An 18,039-nucleotide genomic window follows, 5' to 3' on the forward strand; every position below is an offset into this window, starting at 1 on the left:
GTCGGCCTTAGAGATAGGCGACCTCGGTTTTCACCGATAACAGAAACCGAGGACGTCCATTTCAAAAACGACCAAATGCAAGCCATTTGGTCTAGGGAAGAGCCAGCATTCGTAGTGCACTGGTCCCCCTCACATGCCAGGACACCAACCGGGCACCCCAGGGGGCACTGCAGTGGACTTCAGAAATTGCTCCCAGGTGCACAGATCCCTTACCTTGTGTGCTGAGCCCCCAAAACCCACTACCCACAACACTACCATAGCTCTTAAAGGGCAAAGGGGGACATCTAGATGTGGGTACAGTGGGTTAAGGTTGGGTTTTGGAGGGCTCCCATTTACCACCACAAGTGTAACAGGTAGGGGGGGGGGGCCTGGGTCCGCCTGCCTGAAGTGCACTGCAGTACCCACTAAAAACTGCTCCAGGGACCTGCATACTGCTGTGATGGAGCTGGGTATGACATTTAAAGCTGGCATAGAGGCTGGCAAAAAATGTTTAAAATTTTTTTTTTTAGGGTGGGAGGGGGTTGGTGACCACTAGGGGAGTAAGGGGAGGTGATCCCTGATTCCCTCCGGTGGTCATCTGGTCAGTTCGGGCACCTTTTCGAGGCTTGGTCATGAAAAAAAAATGGACCAAGTAAAGTCGACCAAATGCTCGTCAGGGATGCCCTTCTATTTTCCATTATCGGCTGAGGACGCCCATCTGTTAACCACGCCCCAGTCCCGCTCTTGGTACACTGCCAACAGGCCCCCGTGAACTTTGGTCATCCCCGCGACAGAAAGCAATTGAGAACGCCCAAAATCGGCTCTTGATTATGCCGATTTGGGTGACCCTGAGAGGATGCCCATCTCCCCATTTGTGTCAGAAGATGGGCGTCCTTCTCTTTCGATTATGCCGCTGCTTGTGTTAACTTCCTTAATATATTCGCCCCAAGTGATAATCAGCATACCTTTTGGAAGGGTGTGCATGATCTCTTAGAGCATAAAGTAAGGGATAGGCTGTTACTGGGTGGGGAGGGGAGGATTTTAATTTCACTTTTTTGTCCCAGTGTGGACAGACTACCAGGTAAAAAAAAAAAAAAAGAGGTCTACTGAAACAAGTCTATTTCAGAAATTGATGAAGGCCTTTGGCCTTACTGATGTATGGAGAGCTAAACATAGGGAAACAGTAATCCTTTTATTTGGGGGGGGGGGGGGGGGTGTAATAGTTATGCTAAGCTGGACACAGTTATGGGTGATTCTTTATGGATAGATACGTTGAAGGATAGTAACATTTAAACACCTACCTGGTCTGATCATGAGCCAGTGTGGTGTGAATTTTCTTGCTTAGGGTCGCAGGGAGGGCAAATATTCTGAAGATTAAATGAGAGCTTATTACAAGATAAGAGGGGGGGGGATTTGCAGAAAGAATTAGAACAGTATTTAATGCTCAATGATACTTCTGAAGTTCAACCCTCTATTCTCTGGGAAGGTTTAAAGGTGGTCTTAAGAGGGTTCTTACAAATTGGGGCTCCTGGAAGAAGAAAGAAAAAAATGTATAAGAAGTGTTCCATTACCGACACAAATAACGGATGCTGAGAGAAGAGATATCAGCATTCTTCTCACAGATGTGATAAGACCCTGGTTTGATAACTTGAGGGCCAAACTTCATGCCCTAAGTTTAGTTGACATTGATTATCAGCTAAGTTGTGTTCAACAAAGTTACGACAAGTTTGGAGAGAAATCAGGACTCTTGCTAGCATGGCGTCTTAAAAAATGCCAAGTTCAGTCCCAGATTGTGAAAATTAAGGATAACTGGGGAGGAAATGCTGTTTAACGGGAATCATATTCAGAGTAGATTTATGGACTTTTATAAATAGCTGTATGCTAAGGATCTTACTATCCTGGATAGTGAACAGATGAGTATTTAGATCAAAATAAATGACCAATGTTTATCATTGCAGCTAAAACTAGAATGTATGCAGAGATTAGAGCTTCTGAGGTGGAAGCAGTAATTAAATATTTGCCAAAAGGCAAGGCACCAGGGTTGGATGGTTTTGCTAATTCTTTTTATAAGATGTTTGGAGCTTCTCTAGCCCCAGTGCTTGCTCAGTATTTTAACATCTTAAGAACAGGATCAGTTATACTCGCATTGGCTAACACTGCTGGTATTTATTTATTTATTTACATATTTAATACATTTATACCCCACATTTTCCCGCTAGTTGCAGGCTCAATGTGGCTTACACAAATCTGTAGGAAGGCTACAGAACAGAAAAGTACAATTAAACAGTGTAAAAGTAAGGTAGTAAACATCATTTAAACAACAATATGTAGAAGATAAAGCGAATGCTACATACCTGTAGAAGGTATTCTCCGAGGACAGCAGGCTGATTGTTCTCACTGATGGGTGACGTCCACGGCAGCCCCTCCAATCGGAAACTTCACTAGCAAAGCCCTTTGCTAGCCCTCGCGCGCCCGCGCGCACCGCGCATGCGCGGCCGTCTTCCCGCCCGAAACCGGCTCGAGCCGGCCAGTCCAGTATGTAGCAAGACAATACACTTCAAGGGAAGACACAACTCCAAAGGGGAGGCGGGCGGGTTTGTGAGAACAATCAGCCTGCTGTCCTCGGAGAATACCTTCTACAGGTATGTAGCATTCGCTTTCTCCGAGGACAAGCAGGCTGCTTGTTCTCACTGATGGGGTATCCCTAGCCCCCAGGCTCACTCAAAACAACAACATTGGTCAATTGGGCCTCGCAACGGCGAGGACATAACTGAGATTGACCTAAAAAATTTACCAACTAACTGAGAGTGTAGCCTGGAACAGAACAAACAGGGCCCTCGGGGGGTGGAGTTGGATCCTAAAGCCCAAACAGGTTCTGAAGAACTGACTGCCCGAACCGACTGTCACGTCGGGTATCCTGCTGCAGGCAGTAATGAGATGTGAATGTGTGGACAGATGACCACGTCGCAGCTTTGCAAATTTCCTCCATGGTGGCTGACTTCAAGTGGGCTACCGACGCTGCCATGGCTCTAACATTATGAGCCGTGACATGACCCTCAAGAGCCAGCCCAGCCTGGGCGTAAGTGAAGGAAATGCAATCTGCTAGCCAATTGGATATGGTGCGTTTCCCTACAGCCACTCCCCTCTTGTTGGGATCAAAAGAAACAAACAATTGGGCGGACTGTCTGTGGGGCTGTGTCCGCTCCAGATAGAAGGCCAATGCTCTCTTGCAGTCCAATGTGTGCAGCTGACGTTCAGCAGGGCAGGAATGAGGACGGGGAAAGAATGTTGGCAAGACAATTGACTGGTTCAGATGGAACTCCGACACAACCTTTGGCAGAAACTTAGGGTGAGTGCGGAGGACTACTCTGTTGTGATGAAATTTGGTGTAAGGGGCCTGGGCTACCAGGGCCTGAAGCTCACTGACTCTACGAGCCGAGGTAACTGCCACCAAGAAAATGACCTTCCAGGTCAAGTACTTCGGATGGCAGGAATTCAGTGGCTCGAAAGGAGGTTTCATCAGCTGGGTGAGAACGACATTGAGATCCCATGACACTGTAGGAGGCTTGACAGGGGGCTTTGACAAAAGCAAACCTCTCATGAAGCGAACAACTAAAGGCTGTCCTGAGATCGGCTTACCTTCCACTTGGTAATGGTATGCACTGATTGCACTAAGGTGAACCCTTACGGAGTTGGTCTTCAGACCAGACTCAGACAAGTGGAGAAGGTATTCAAGCAGGGTCTGTGTAGGACAAGAGCGAGGATCTAGGGCCTTGCTGTCACACCAGACGGCAAACCTCCTCCAATGAAAGAAGTAACTTCTCTTAGTGGAGTCTTTCCTGGAAGCAAGCAAGATGCGGGAGACACCCTCTGGCAGACCCAGAGAGGCAAAGTCTACGCCCTCAACATCCAGGCCGTGAGAGCCAGGGACTGGAGGTTGGGATGCAGAAGAGCCCCTTCGTCCTGCGTGATGAGGGTCGGAAAACACTCCAATCTCCACGGTTCTTCGGAGGATAACTCCAGAAGAAGAGGGAACCAGATCTGACGCGGCCAAAAGGGAGCAATCAGAATCATGGTGCCTCGGTCTTGCTTGAGTTTCAACAAAGTCTTCCCCACCAGAGGAATGGGAGGATAAGCATACAGCAGACCTTCCCCCCAATCCAGGAGGAAGGCATCCGACGCCAGTCTGCCGTGGGCCTGAAGCCTGGAACAGAACTGAGGGACCTTGTGGTTCACCTGAGATGCGAAGAGATCCACCAGGGGGGTGCCCCACGCCTGGAAGATCTGTCGCACCACACGGGAATTGAGCGACCACTCGTGAGGTTGCATAATCCTGCTCAACCTGTCGGCCAGACTGTTGTTTACGCCTGCCAGATATGTGGCTTGGAGCACCATGCCTTGACGGCGAGCCCAGAGCCACATGCTGACGGCTTCCTGACACAGGGGGCGAGATCCGGTGCCCCCCTGCTTGTTGACATAGTACATGGCAACCTGATTGTCTGTCTGAATTTGGATAATTTGGTGGGACAGCCGATCTCTGAAAGCCTTCAGAGCGTTCCAGATCGCTCGCAACTCCAGAAGATTGATCTGTAGATCGCTTTCTTGGAGGGACCACCTTCCTTGGGTGTGAAGCCCATCGACATGAGCTCCCCATCCCAGGAGAGACGCATCCGTGGTCAGCACTTTTTGAGGCTGAGGAATTTGGAAGGGACGTCCCAGAGTCAAATTGGAGCAAATCGTCCACCAATACAGGGATTCGAGAAATCTCGTGGACAGGTGGATCACGTCTTCTAGACCCCCGGCGGCCTGATACCACTGGGAGGCTAGGGTCCATTGAGCAGATCTCATGTGAAGGCGGGCCATGGGAGTCACATGAACTGTGGAAGCCATGTGGCCCAGCAATCTCAACATCTGCCGAGCTGTGATCTGCTGGGACGCTCGCACCCGCGAGACGAGGGACAACAAGTTGTTGGCCCTCGCCTCTGGGAGATAGGCGCGAGCCGTCCGAGAATCCAGCAGGGCTCCGATGAATTCGAGTTTCTGCACTGGGAGAAGATGGGACTTTGGGTAATTTATCACAAACCCCAGTAGCTCCAGGAGGCGAATAGTCATCTGCATGGACTGCAGGGCTCCTGCCTCGGATGTGTTCTTCACCAGCCAATCGTCGAGATATGGGAACACGTGCACCCCCAGCCTGCGAAGCGCCGCTGCTACCACAGCTAGGCACTTTGTGAACACCCTGGGCGCAGAGGCGAGCCCAAAGGGTAGCACACAGTACTGGAAGTGGCGTGCGCCCAGCTGAAATCGCAGATACTGTCTGTGAGCTGGCAGTATCGGGATGTGTGTGTAGGCATCCTTCAAGTCCAGAGAGCATAGCCAATCGTTTTGCTGAATCATGGGGAGAAGGGTGCCCAGGGAAAGCATCCTGAACTTTTCTTTTACGAGATATTTGTTCAGGGCCCTTAGGTCTAGGATGGGACGCATCCCCCCTGTTTTCTTTTCCACAAGGAAGTACCTGGAATAGAATCCCAGCCCTTCTTGCCCGGATGGCACGGGCTCGACCGCATTGGCGCTGAGAAGGGCGGAGAGTTCCTCTGCAAGTACCTGCTTGTGCTGGAAGCTGTAGGACTGAGCTCCCGGTGGACAATTTGGAGGTTGAGAGGCCAAATTGAGGGTGTATCCTTGCCGGACTATTTGGAGAACCCACTGATCGGAGGTTATAAGAGGCCACCTTTGGTGAAAAGCTTTCAACCTCCCTCCGACAGGCAGGTCGCCCGGCACTGACACTTGGATGTCGGCTATGCTCTGCTGGAGCCAGTCAAAAGCTCGCCCCTTGCTTTTGCTGGGGAGCCGCGGGGCCTTGCTGATTCGCACGCTGCTGACGAGAGCGAGCGCGCTGGGGCTTAGCCTGGGCCGCAGGCTGTCGGGAAGGAGGATTGTACCTACGCTTGCCAGAAGTATAGGGAACAGTCTTCCTTCCCCCGAAAAATCGTCTACCTGTAGAGGTAGAAGCTGAAGGCTGCCGGCGGGCGAACTTGTCGAATGCGGTGTCCCGCTGGTGGAGAGACTCTACCACCTGCTCGACTTTTTCGCCAAAAATGTTATCCGCCCGGCAAGGCAAGTCCGTAATCCGCTGCTGGACTCTATTCTCCAGGTCGGCGGCACGCAGCCATGAGAGCCTGCGCATCACCACACCTTGAGCAGCGGCCCTGGACGCAACATCAAAAGTGTCATAAACTCCTCTGGCCAGGAATTTTCTGCACGCCTTCAGCTGCCTGACCACCTCCTGAAAAGGCTTGGCTTGCTCAGGGGGAAGAGCATCAACCAAGCCCGCCAACTGCCGCACATTATTCCGCATGTGTATGCTCGTGTAGAGCTGGTAAGACTGGATCTTGGACACGAGCATAGAGGAATGGTAGGCCTTCCTCCCAAAGGAGTCTAAGGTTCTAGCGTCCTTGCCCGGGGGCGCCGAAGCATGTTCCCTAGAACTCTTAGCCTTCTTTAGGGCCAAATCCACAACTCCAGAGTCATGAGGCAACTGAGTGCGCATCAGCTCTGGGTCCCCATGGATCCGGTACTGGGACTCGATCTTCTTGGGAATGTGGGGATTAGTTAATGGTTTGGTCCAGTTCGCAAGCAATGTCTTCTTCAGGACATGGTGCAAGGGAACAGTGGACGCTTCCTTAGGTGGAGAAGGATAGTCCAGGAGCTCAAACATTTCAGCCCTGGGCTCGTCCTCCACAACCACCGGGAAGGGGATGGCCGTAGACATCTCCCGGACAAAGGAGGCAAAAGACAGACTCTCGGGAGGAGAAAGCTGTCTCTCAGGAGAGGGAGTGGGATCAGACGGAAGACCCCCAGACTCCTCGTCAGAGAAATATCTGGGATCTTCCTCTTCCTCCCACGAGGCCTCACCCTCGGTGTCAGACACAAGTTCACGGACCTGTGTCTGCAACCTCGCCCTGCTCGACTCCGTGGAACCCTGTCCACGATGGGGGCGTCGAGAGGTAGACTCCCTCGCCCGCATCGGCGAAGCTCCCTCCGCCGACGTAGTCGGGGAGCCTTCCTGGGAGGTGGCCGCGGTCGGTACCGCACGCGGGTACCGACGTCGGGGACCTCAACCTGGGCGATGGGCCAGCCGGCGCCACGCTCGACGGTACCGGTGGCGCAAGCACCGCCGGTACCGGAGGGGTAGGGCGCAACAGCTCTCCCAGAATCTCTGGGAGAACGGCCCGGAGGCTCTCGTTCAGAGCGGCTGTAGAGAAAGGCTGAGAGGTCGATGCAGGCGTCGACGTCAGTACCTGTTCCGGGCGTGGAGGCTGTTCCGGGCTGTCCAGAGCGGAGCGCATCGACACCTCCTGAACAGAGGGTGAGCGGTCCTCTCGGTGCCGATGCCTGCTGGGTGCCGAATCCCTCGGCGACCCAGAGCTCTCGGTGCCGACACGGGGAGGAGACCGGTGTCGATGCTTCTTCGATTTCTTCCGAAGCATGTCACCGGAGCTCCCCGGCACCGACGAGGAGGACGTCGAATCCACCCGTCGCTTCCTCGGGGCCGAGACTGAAGAAGGTCGATCTCGGGGGGGCTGTACCGCAGGAGCCCTCAGGGTAGGCGGAGACCCACCCGAGGGCTCACCGCCACCAGCAGGGGAATGGACAGCCCTCACCTGCACTCCACCCGATGCACCACCGTCCGACGACATCAGCAGACGAGGTCCTGGTACCACCGACGTCGATGCAGCTATCCGATGTCTCGGCGCCGATGCAGAGGCCCGATGCCTCGATGCACTCGATGCAGGGGCGGCCGAGAAAGATGGTCTGGACGCTGACGACGTCGATGCACTCGAAGATCCCGGTGCCGATGCCGACGAAGAGCCCGAGAACAACACGTTCCACTGGGCTAGTCTCGCTACCTGAGTCCGCCTTTGAAGCAGGGAACACAGACTGCAGTTCTGAGGGCGGTGCTCGGCCCCCAGACACTGAAGACACGACGAGTGTCGATCAGTGAGCGAGATAACCCGGGCGCACTGGGTGCACTTCTTGAAGCCGCTGGAAGGCTTCGATGTCATGGGCGGAAAAATCACGCCGGCGAAATCAAAAGCCGAAATGGCGAAATTCGAAGCACCAAATTTAGAGGGAGAAAAAATCTCGACCGAGGCCGAAAAAAGGCCTACCCCGACGACGAAAGAAAACTTACCGGGGCAAAAAAGCTGGAAGTACGGGGAGGATTTACACGAAACCCGGCGGGGGGTTTGCGGAGCACTTCCCGACTAGGACAAAGCTTTCTCGAAGGAAAAGAACACGTTCAAACAAATTGGACGCGCGAGGTCGACTTTCCGGGGCTCGACACGGCGAAAACACGACCGTACCGAGTGCGGACAAAAGAAGACTGGCCGGCTCGAGCCGGTTTCGGGCGGGAAGACGGCCGCGCATGCGCGGTGCGCGCGGGCGCGCGAGGGCTAGCAAAGGGCTTTGCTAGTGAAGTTTCCGATTGGAGGGGCTGCCGTGGACGTCACCCATCAGTGAGAACAAGCAGCCTGCTTGTCCTCGGAGAATAAAGATAATTAGTGTCCATGAATCTTGTTGAACTATTTTGAGTAGACCAGAGAGGGGATAACACAGTCTGTGGGTGGTATCAACCCATTTCCCTCATTAATACAGATTTAAATTTTTTTAGCTAAACTAATGGCGACTAGGATGGCTCCTAGCCTCTTTGAGGTCAACCATCTTGATCAAGCGGGATTTGTCCCTGGCCACCAGACTATGGACAACATAACCCCGGGTGTTGCACCTGATTGAGATGGTGCGCTCTGTCAAACTTCCTGCGATGCTTTTAGCAGTGGATGCTGAGAAGGCATTTGACAGGGTGCACTAGTCTTTTGTATTTGAGGTGTTGCAAAAATTTGGGGTGGAGGAGGATTTTTGCACCTTGTTACAGATGTTGTATACAGATCCCAGGGCTCATATTAAAATCAGTGCAATTTATACTGATGAGTTTGACTTGGGCAGGGATGCTCGCTTTATCCCTTACTGTTTGCACTTGTCATGGAACCTTTCGCACAGATGATACACAATTGTTTGGACAATAAGGGAATCCCCATAGGATCAGTAAATCAAAAAATTTCCTTATTTGCTGACAGCATGGTCCTGTCTCTTTTCCAGCCACGGGTATCTCTGCCTGTGCTTATTCATGAGATGAAGAAGTATGGTAAGGTGTCTGGTTTTAAAGTCAATATTGATAAAACAGAGGCATTGAATTTAACAGTTAGTATGGAGGATCTGTCCTATCTCAAAGCTAACTTCCCCTTTAAATAGGTATCCAACCATATTAAGTACCTAGGGTGATAACCGACTGCAGAGGCCCTATTTGGGGCTAATTATGCTCCTCTGATTTGGCAGATTCAAATAGATCTAAGAGAATGGAACCAGGGCTGTTATTCCTGGTTCGACAGAATTGTCATATTAAAGATGAATATTTTGCCTTGCTTCCTTTATTTGTTTCAGGCTTTCCCCATATTGCTTACAAATAATGTGCTGAGGCACTGGCAAAAATTACTGTTCCAGTTTATGTGAAGGGGAAGGTGACCTAGAGTCTCTGGGAGCATTCTTGTGAAACCTAAATAACTTGGGGGACTTGGAATTCTGGATATGAGGTCTTATCTGGCCGAGCAGTCACTTCATGTCTAGGACTGGAGACCAAGTATACCTCTGAAGCCCTATGTGAAAATTAAGCAAAGCTGATCCCAATGTATTCCCCTTAATGGGATCTTATGGGAATTTGGGATGCCCTCTCGATTTCTCTCTCTCTCTCTCTGACCCTTTTTGAAAAAATACTGATTTTGTGGTTTAAAGTTGCATGCTCTTTATAAGGTAAAGACTGGAGATCTTGGCTTCAGCTGATTCTGCTGGGGGGAAGGATCTTTTCAACATCATCCTTAGTTACTTGGGTGGGCAGAAAGGGATTTGAGGAGGGTATAATGAAGTCCTTTGCTATTTTAAAAGAACATTTTAGGATCCCTCAGATGGACTTTTATTTATTTTTGCGGATCTGATCCGATGAGGGATCTTATGAAGAGGTCATGCCTCCCTTTAAAAGAGTTATGGATCCAGCCTTTTATTTCAAGGGGTCTCATTTCGGGTCTTTATAAAATCATTCTTGGGAGTGTTTTTAAGAAACTTAAGTTCATGGACCCTTGGGAACGGAAGATGGGGATGGGTTTTACAGATTCTCAGTAGGAATGAAGTGTGAGTAATACTCATACTTTTTTCAGCATCTGGGAGAATCAAAGAGCAATGTGAAGCTACTCCTAAGGTGGTATATTACACCTCAATTGTTATGTAAATGGGGGGTACAGGCCGATTCATTATGCTAGAAACAATGCGGGGAAGTGGGATTTTTGCAGGAGTTTTGGAACTTTGTTCAATCTGCTTTTCAGAAAAAGCTACTTACTTGTAAGCAGGTGTTCTCCAAAGACAGCAGGCATATATTCTCACATGTGGGCGACGTCATCCACGGAGCCTGGTGCTGACACTTTAGAGGAAGTGCCACCACCGCACATGCACAGGGGCCTTCCCGCCCGATGCTTCAGCTGTACAGTACTAAAGCTAAGAAGACAAAGGAAGGTGGAAGGGATGTGAGAATATATGACTGCTGTCCTCGGACAATACCTGCTACAGATAAGTAACTTACCTTTCTCCAAGGACAAACAGGAATAATATTCTCACATGTGGGACTCACTAGCAACCAGGCTCACAATATAAATCAGTTTCTGCAATTAAAGAGATAGTGAGACTGGTGGGAAAAAAAGGCTGGAGGGCGGACCTGACTTTCAAGTAGTTAAAAAGATTCTGCAGGACTGCTTGTCCAAACCTGCTATCCCACTTGGAATACTGCTCCAGACAGTAGTATAAAAGTGAAGGTGTAGATAGAAGACCATGTAGCCGCCTTGCAAATGTCTTCAATGGATGCAGAGCGGAAATGGGCTACTGAAGCTGCCATGGCTCTTATATTGTGAGTGGTAACTTGGCTATGAAGAGTCAGCCCAGACTGAGTATTCATGAAGCAGATACAGTCATCCAGCCAAACTGAGACCGTAAGTGATGGGAATCCCCAACCTACTAGGGTCAAAGGACGCAAAAAGCTAGGAGAGCTTCCTATAAGGTTTTGTATATTCTAGATAGCATGCTTACAGTCCAAGGTATGTAGTGCTGCTTCTCCAGAAATACAGGGTGGCTTAGAGAAGAAACTGGTGTAAGGTGGGTCTGCCACAAGGGTTTGAAGCTCACCGACTCTTCTGGCAAAAGAGCTATTAAGAACACTACTTTATATGTGAGGACCTTTAGAGAACAGGAATGAAGTGGTTCAAATGGAGGTTTCATGAGAGCTGTTAGGGTGATATTCAGATCCCACACCAACTGAAGTGGTTTGATAGGAGGTTTGGAATGAAACAAACCATTCATGAACTCAAATGTACTCTCAGAGTAAAATGTGAAAGGTGGAGGATGTACTCCATAAGGGTAGGTAGAGGGCTTGTAGTAGGATTGAGCGCTCTGGCTGCACACCAGAGAGAAAATCTTTTCCACTTTAAATGATAACATTTACGTATAGGTTTCCTAGAGGCAAGAAGTATCCTAGAGACTGCATCAGAAAGATTTAAGGAACATAAATCTACGTCATCAGGAACCAAGCTGTCAGGGCTAGACAGCGAGGGTCTGGATGAGGGAGGGACCCTTCATTCTGTGTTATTAGGGTTGGAAAAGGATCTAACTTCAATGGTTCCCTGGATGATAAATCTAGAAGAGGGAACCAGATTTGACATGGCCAGAAGAGAGCTATTAGAATCATGGACCCCTAGTCTCGACACAGTTTAAGAAGAATTTTCCCTATGACAGGTAGTGGGGGAAAAGCATACAAAAGGTCTGTTCCCGTGAAGCAAGAAGGCACCTGGGGCTGTACGGTTGGAAGCATACGGTATGAAACAAAAGCAGGGAAGCCTGTTGTTCTGAGGAGAAGTGAAGAGGTCTATCGCTGGAGTCCCCCACTGCTGGAATATTCAATGAACTACAGAAGTGTTGAGGGACCATTCGTGAGGTTGAAGGATTCTGCTCCGTTAATTTGCTACAGCATTCTGTTTGTCGGCTAGGTAAACAGCTCTTAGAAAGAGTTTCGAGAAGCTGTCCAAGTCCATATCTGGATTGCTTGGTGACAGAGATGGTAAGAACCTGTTCCTCCCTGTTTGTTCAGGTAATACATTGCTATCTGGTTGGCCATGCGAGTATTAACTGACCGAGGATACAATTCTGGAAGGTTCTGAAAGAGTTCCAAACTGCTTGTAATTCCAGGAGATTGATATGATAGCTTTTCTCCCATGGGGGCCAGGAACCTTTTGTGTGGAGACCTGTCATGGAGACATCTGTGATGGGGACCTTGTCATATGGAAGGGGCTGAAACTGAAGGTGATTCTGAGACATCATCCACCACTGTAGAAAGTGACGTAGTTGTGGAGTGATCCAAATATTAGATGATAGTAATCCTGTGGCTTGGGACCACTGAGAGGAGAGAGTGTCCACTGAGGAATTTAGAAGTGGGGACAAGCAAATGGTATTTCATGGACTGTTAAAGCCATGTGACGGAGTAGGTGGACCATCTAGTAGCAGATTCTTGGGTGGCGTTGAACACCTGAGTGGCAAGATATAGTAAATTGTCTGCCCTTGGTTGAGGAAGGAAGGCTCTGCCCTGAGTATCGAGGAGAGCCCCTGTGAACTCTAAGATCTGAACTGGTTGAAGACACAATTTGGGGTAATTGGCCACACATCTGAGGAGTTCTAGGAGCTTTATGGTGGACTGAATGGAGGTGTTTGCCGACTCTTGGGAGGCTACCTTGATTAACCAGTTGTCCAAGTAGGGGAAGACGTTTATGCTCCATTGCGAAAAGCAGCATCTACTATTATTAGATACTTCATGAAGATTTGAGGAGCTGAGGCCAAGCTAAATGGTAAGAGCTTGTATTGCTAGTGCAGAGTTCCACAGCAAAAGTGGAGAAACATTCAGTGTGCTGGGAGAATAGGTATGTGCACGTATGCCTCCTTGAGATCTAGAGAGCAAAGCCAATTGTTAAGTTGTATTGTGAGAAGTGACCCCAGCGATACCATGCAAAATTTTTCTTTGAGTAGAAACTTGTTTAAGTCTCATAGATCGAGAACTGGACATACTCCCCCCCTCCCCGTCTTTTATGGTATGAGAAAATATATTTGGAATAGAATGTATGACCCCTGTCCAGCAGAGGAGCTGGTTCTATTGAATTCTGCCGGAGGAGGGTCAAGAGCATCTCTTGAAGTAATTTCACTTGGAGGGTGTTGAAACAAGACTCTCTTGGTGGATGGCTGGGAGGTTTTCTTTGCCAACGCAGAGCATAGTCGTGCTGAATGGTATCCTCAGCTGAGAGGTCATGTGGATCTTGATCTCCCAGGAGAGGTCCGAGTCTGACTCTTCAAAGTACTGTTCATAGGAAGTACATGGAAGAGAGTGATGACTAAAGCGTCGGCTCTGCATTGAGGTGGATGAGTCTCTGAGAAAGTTCCTCTGGCGATGTTGACGCATGCGGTGGTCAGGCTTGTGCCACATTGAGGTGGATGAATCTCTGAAGTTGAAGAATGCTCCTCTGGTGATGTCGACGCATGTGGTGGTCAGGTTCATGCCACACCAGATGGTCGACGCTAAGCCGGCGTGCGGGACCACTCCTGTGACTGCCTCTCTGACGCATCAATGGGCTGGGCTGAGGCTGGCACAAACATCTTGCAAATGCAGTAGCCTTGAAAGCTCCTCTTTGAGCACAGCCTGGATTTCCTTGTGAAGAGTAGGCGTCAGTACTGGCTGAGAAAGCAATGTGGACGCAGCCTGAGTTATAGCCTGTGCAGACATAGGAGATCTCAAAGACCTCAAAGTCTCTCCCTGAGAAATGAACTGGAGAGCAGTCACTGCAGCATGGATGCTTTCCGTGCGTCAAGGATGTCGATGCAGAGGAGGTACCGGCAGAGTGCCTGGAAGGAGAACAATGGTGATGCTTCTTAGGTATTTTACGGTGCAGGTCCCTCGAGGCACGCAGCACCAACGACGAGGACGTAGAGTTCTAATGAGTACATGGTACAGAGTCCAATGTTGCATCGGCGCACCCAATGTTAATACCAACATGGGTTCCGTGTTGAGTACCGAATCCCCAGCAATCCTCGATGTGGAGGCTGATGTTGACACAGAACCAAAAAGATTTCTTGCTGGACTCTGCAGGTTTGTCCTGGTGCCCTTCACCTAAGCACTGAACACACCAGTTATGGGGATCTGTGCCTGAAATAGTCCTACTGCATCAAGTACAATTTTTAAAGTCACTCAGTACCCTCATTGACATGGAAGGAAAAACAGCCAACACAAGGTCAAAAGGCTCTATGGCCCAGGGAGCTCGAGTAGTCAAATACTCAAAAATAGTCGATGCTTCCCAGGCAAGAGAAGGGCTCAGAGGCAAATTGAAAAATGAAAATAACAGGAAAAAAATAAGTAAAATTTGAACAACTTAATACTGAAAAAAAGAAGAATATGAAGACAAAATGTTCTGAAAAAGGGAAAGCACCAAAAAGGCAAAGGTTTGATGTGCTGAGAAGAGATTAAAAAGTCAACCTCTCTGCTCTGCAGAAAATGATAGACTGTTGGTCCTGCACTCAAATGTCAGGCAGGAAAGCATCTGCGCATGTGGGGTGGGGGCACTGCCTCAAAGATTGAAAGTGACAGTACACTTGGTAGTGTCTGCACCATGCTCAGTGGATGACGTCACCGACGTCACCCACAACTGAGAATATTATGCCTGCTTGTCCTAGGAGAATGAAGAGTTTCCCCTTGTTATTTACTCTTGAATTTTATTTAATTTGTACCCTGAAGATCTTAATTTTACAGCTTTACTGGTGCTGAAATGTTGTCTATGTGCTTCTAGGTTTGTGATAGACTGGAAATCTCGTACTCCATTTTCAATCACTAGATGGCACCAGAGATTGTGCTATGTTGCTTTAATGGAATACCTAACTGCTCTTCGAAGAGACAGATTGGACAGCTTTATTCCCATATGGACTATACTTCAAGCCTTTACTTTGGACTAGCTGTCCGGTTTGCAAGGAGTGTATGTGTGTGGAGGAGGGGAGGTTGGGGGTTTGTTTACTCTCTTGAATTTGTTCTGTGGAAGTTATGCTTGTTTTGTAAGTTATATTTTGAATAACAAAAGAATAAAAAAAATCACTTATAGCACAGGTATTGCCACCCACACCACACATGTCACTCCAGCCACATGTACCCACTACACAGGCACTAATGCTACTCCATATACAACCATCCCGGCCATAGGCGCTTACCATAGAAACACATATGTCATCTGAACCACAGCCCAAATAGCAGAGGCATGGTTACCACCTGAGCCACAACCACCCACGGCACAAAGGCCTTTCAGGTCAGTCCATAGGCACATTGTAAAAATTTGCTCTCTACAAGTTTATAACATCCAAATTGCAGACCACCCTCCTTGTAATTTACTGTCACATACAGCCACCTTCATTTTCTTCTATATGTAATATTTGCTGTTCCTATGTAAAACTTCGTCAATATATTTTACAGTACAAACATATAAATTATTGTTGTAGCTTCCCCTACTCAAGAGGTCTGAGAGCCCTGTCAAAAGCTGCTGTCAGAGCAGGCAAAGAATGCAACAACTCTTGGCTCAGAAGTCATTTGTATGTGGTCTAGCAGTTCTCCCTGCTCCAGGGGTAGCAGCTCAAATTGGAAAAAAAAAAAGCTACACTGCTCTTTGACAATGTAAAGCACAAACCAGAATTTAATAATATGGCTCCTGTTATCTAATACTCAGACTCATAGGTAAAATGGTTGTACTGGAGGAAAAGCCCACCAATAAGAGCAGAAAGGAAGAAATCATGCTGGGAGGTACACACTCACCTCACTCAGGTTCAGTTCTATCAGTTGATCATATTCACATCCCTCATCAGGTACCAAGTCCTGTTTAAACTCCTCTGCCAAACCTGCAATTTCTATTAAAAGAAAACCAAACTAAGACAAAAATCCCAAGGAAAGGAGTGAAAGTGTAGCTGTTTACCTGTTAACAGAGATTATCCACAGACAGCAGGATAATACAAACATCATATTCCCTGATGGAAATCTGCCCTCCCAAAGCCCAGAACCTTTCAAGAGTCTTAACTGGGCATGTGCATGGAATCCTGTGTTGATGTGTTGTCATTCCCATTTCAATTTATACTAAGCTGGAATTGTTCTGTATTAAAAGGTTCCACTCCACCCCTCCTATTTTTTTCAGGGGACAGGATTAGTATGTCTGCATTATTCTGTCTATGGAGAACCTTTGTTACAGGTAAGCAACTTTGCTTTCTTCAGTGACAGCCAGGATAATGCAGCCAAGCAGCTGGAAACTGCAAATCTGAGGGCTGCCTGTTCTGTTAAACTCCCTGCAACTAACCCATGGCAGACCACTATTCAAGTAGTAGAAGTAAACATTGCTCATGAGAAGAGATTCTGCAGGACAGTTTGGCCAAAGAAGCTATCTGATTAGAGGCCAACCAAATTTTGGTTACAGTGCCAAAACTGGCCCCAAATCCTTTTTCTGCCTGGTTTTGGCTTCAGCCAAAACTGCATGTGTTTTCGGAGGTCTAGGATGTAAGTAGGAGCAAGAGTGATCCCCTGTTGCTCTTGCCCATGCTGGCTCTGCTCTCAAAATGACTGTCTTTTCTAATTTATAATGCCATGTCAACAGAAGAGGCAAGCTACAGTCTAGGTAAAGAACTCTTGCTCAGATAATATTCACTTTTACACTAATTTCAAAAGTCTTATTGCCAGGTTAAATAATCACAGAGAAATTCTCTCCAGGGAGAACCATGCATGGAATCCATTAGAAGTGATTATGAATCTTTCACTTTGCAAAGGCAGCTATAACAAAAAAAACCTGACATTTGAGTTTTACGTGTGAAATCAGGTGAAAAATGATGTAAGAACATTGGGCCCAATATTCAGACCATGGGAAGTAGCCCGCATACATGCTGTGATCAGCACTGACCCCGTATATTCAATGCCGGGCCGTTTCCAGTGACCAACATTGAATATCTGGTTTTTAGGGGGGGTGGGGTTTGGCTGGCTAAAACTCAACTGGCTAAGTAAATATTCAGAACTGGCCGGTAAAGTTTCTAGTGGGCAAAGATAGGACTATTATTTAGGTGGTCCAATTTGGCCACTAAACTTAGTCGGCCAGTGCTTTTAGCCGTTATGTGCTAACCGTGAATATTCAATGGAGATAATCGGCTATCTCCTGCTGAATATTAGCGGTTAGCCACCAATATGCTATTTAACTGGCAAGGAGCTGTTCCTGGCTGGTTAAATAACCCTGAATATCAGCCGGATTGAGGCTGCTGCCAAAAGCACAAGCTCACAGTAAGTCTGCATGGCTACATAAAAAAAGAACTCACCCAGAGCAGCAAGAATCCTTGACAAATTACTGTTAGTGTGTAATACTGTCAGGAAGGAAGCATATAATTATGATGCAAAATGTACATGCTCAAGACCAGCTGTCCCTTTATCAGCCTATGAACTTGCTCCAGTAATGTGATAAGCAACAAGTCTGGGAATTGCTAGTGTCACTTTAGACCCTAGTTCCCACTCACCTCCTCTCCCAGTCTTGGTCAGATATTTCTTCATACGTTCATTATAGGGGAAGATGGAGGTGGTGGCACCAATCTCTGCACCCATGTTACAGATTGTTGCCATACCTAGAGAAGGGAGAAAGACGAAACAAACAGTTAAAAAAAAGTAGTAGTAGCTGTCAAGATCCCTTTCCTTTGTTCTCTAGAAGACAGGATGAAGAATGGAGCCCCAGTATGGATTCAGCTTGTCATCTACAATTGCTTTTAAAAATCAGAGGACTGTTGTGGTACAAGGTCTAAGGAGAAAAGCTTGCATCTTTAATTATAAGATACTTAGCTCAGACTCTGATGCAGACAAGAGAAGGGTGGGTC

The 18,039-nt window shown here is 48.2% G+C and overlaps 1 protein-coding gene across 2 annotated transcripts in view; it reads right to left on the reverse strand.

Annotated features, from left to right (window-relative positions):
* The window catches only part of ACO2 (aconitase 2), a 175,711-nt gene that overhangs the window by 58,393 nt on the left and 99,279 nt on the right, over positions 1–18,039 (reverse strand). For both annotated transcript variants that reach the window (XM_030210349.1, XM_030210356.1), the window contains exons 7-8: positions 17,689–17,793; positions 15,962–16,053 (exon numbers count right to left, since the gene is read on the reverse strand). In XM_030210349.1, the coding sequence (XP_030066209.1) occupies positions 15,962–16,053; positions 17,689–17,793 (197 nt within the window). The remainder of the gene's footprint in view (positions 1–15,961; positions 16,054–17,688; positions 17,794–18,039) is intronic.

This window comes from Microcaecilia unicolor, chromosome 1 (genome assembly GCF_901765095.1).
Source record: "Microcaecilia unicolor chromosome 1, aMicUni1.1, whole genome shotgun sequence".
Taxonomy (NCBI): domain Eukaryota; kingdom Metazoa; phylum Chordata; class Amphibia; order Gymnophiona; family Siphonopidae; genus Microcaecilia; species Microcaecilia unicolor.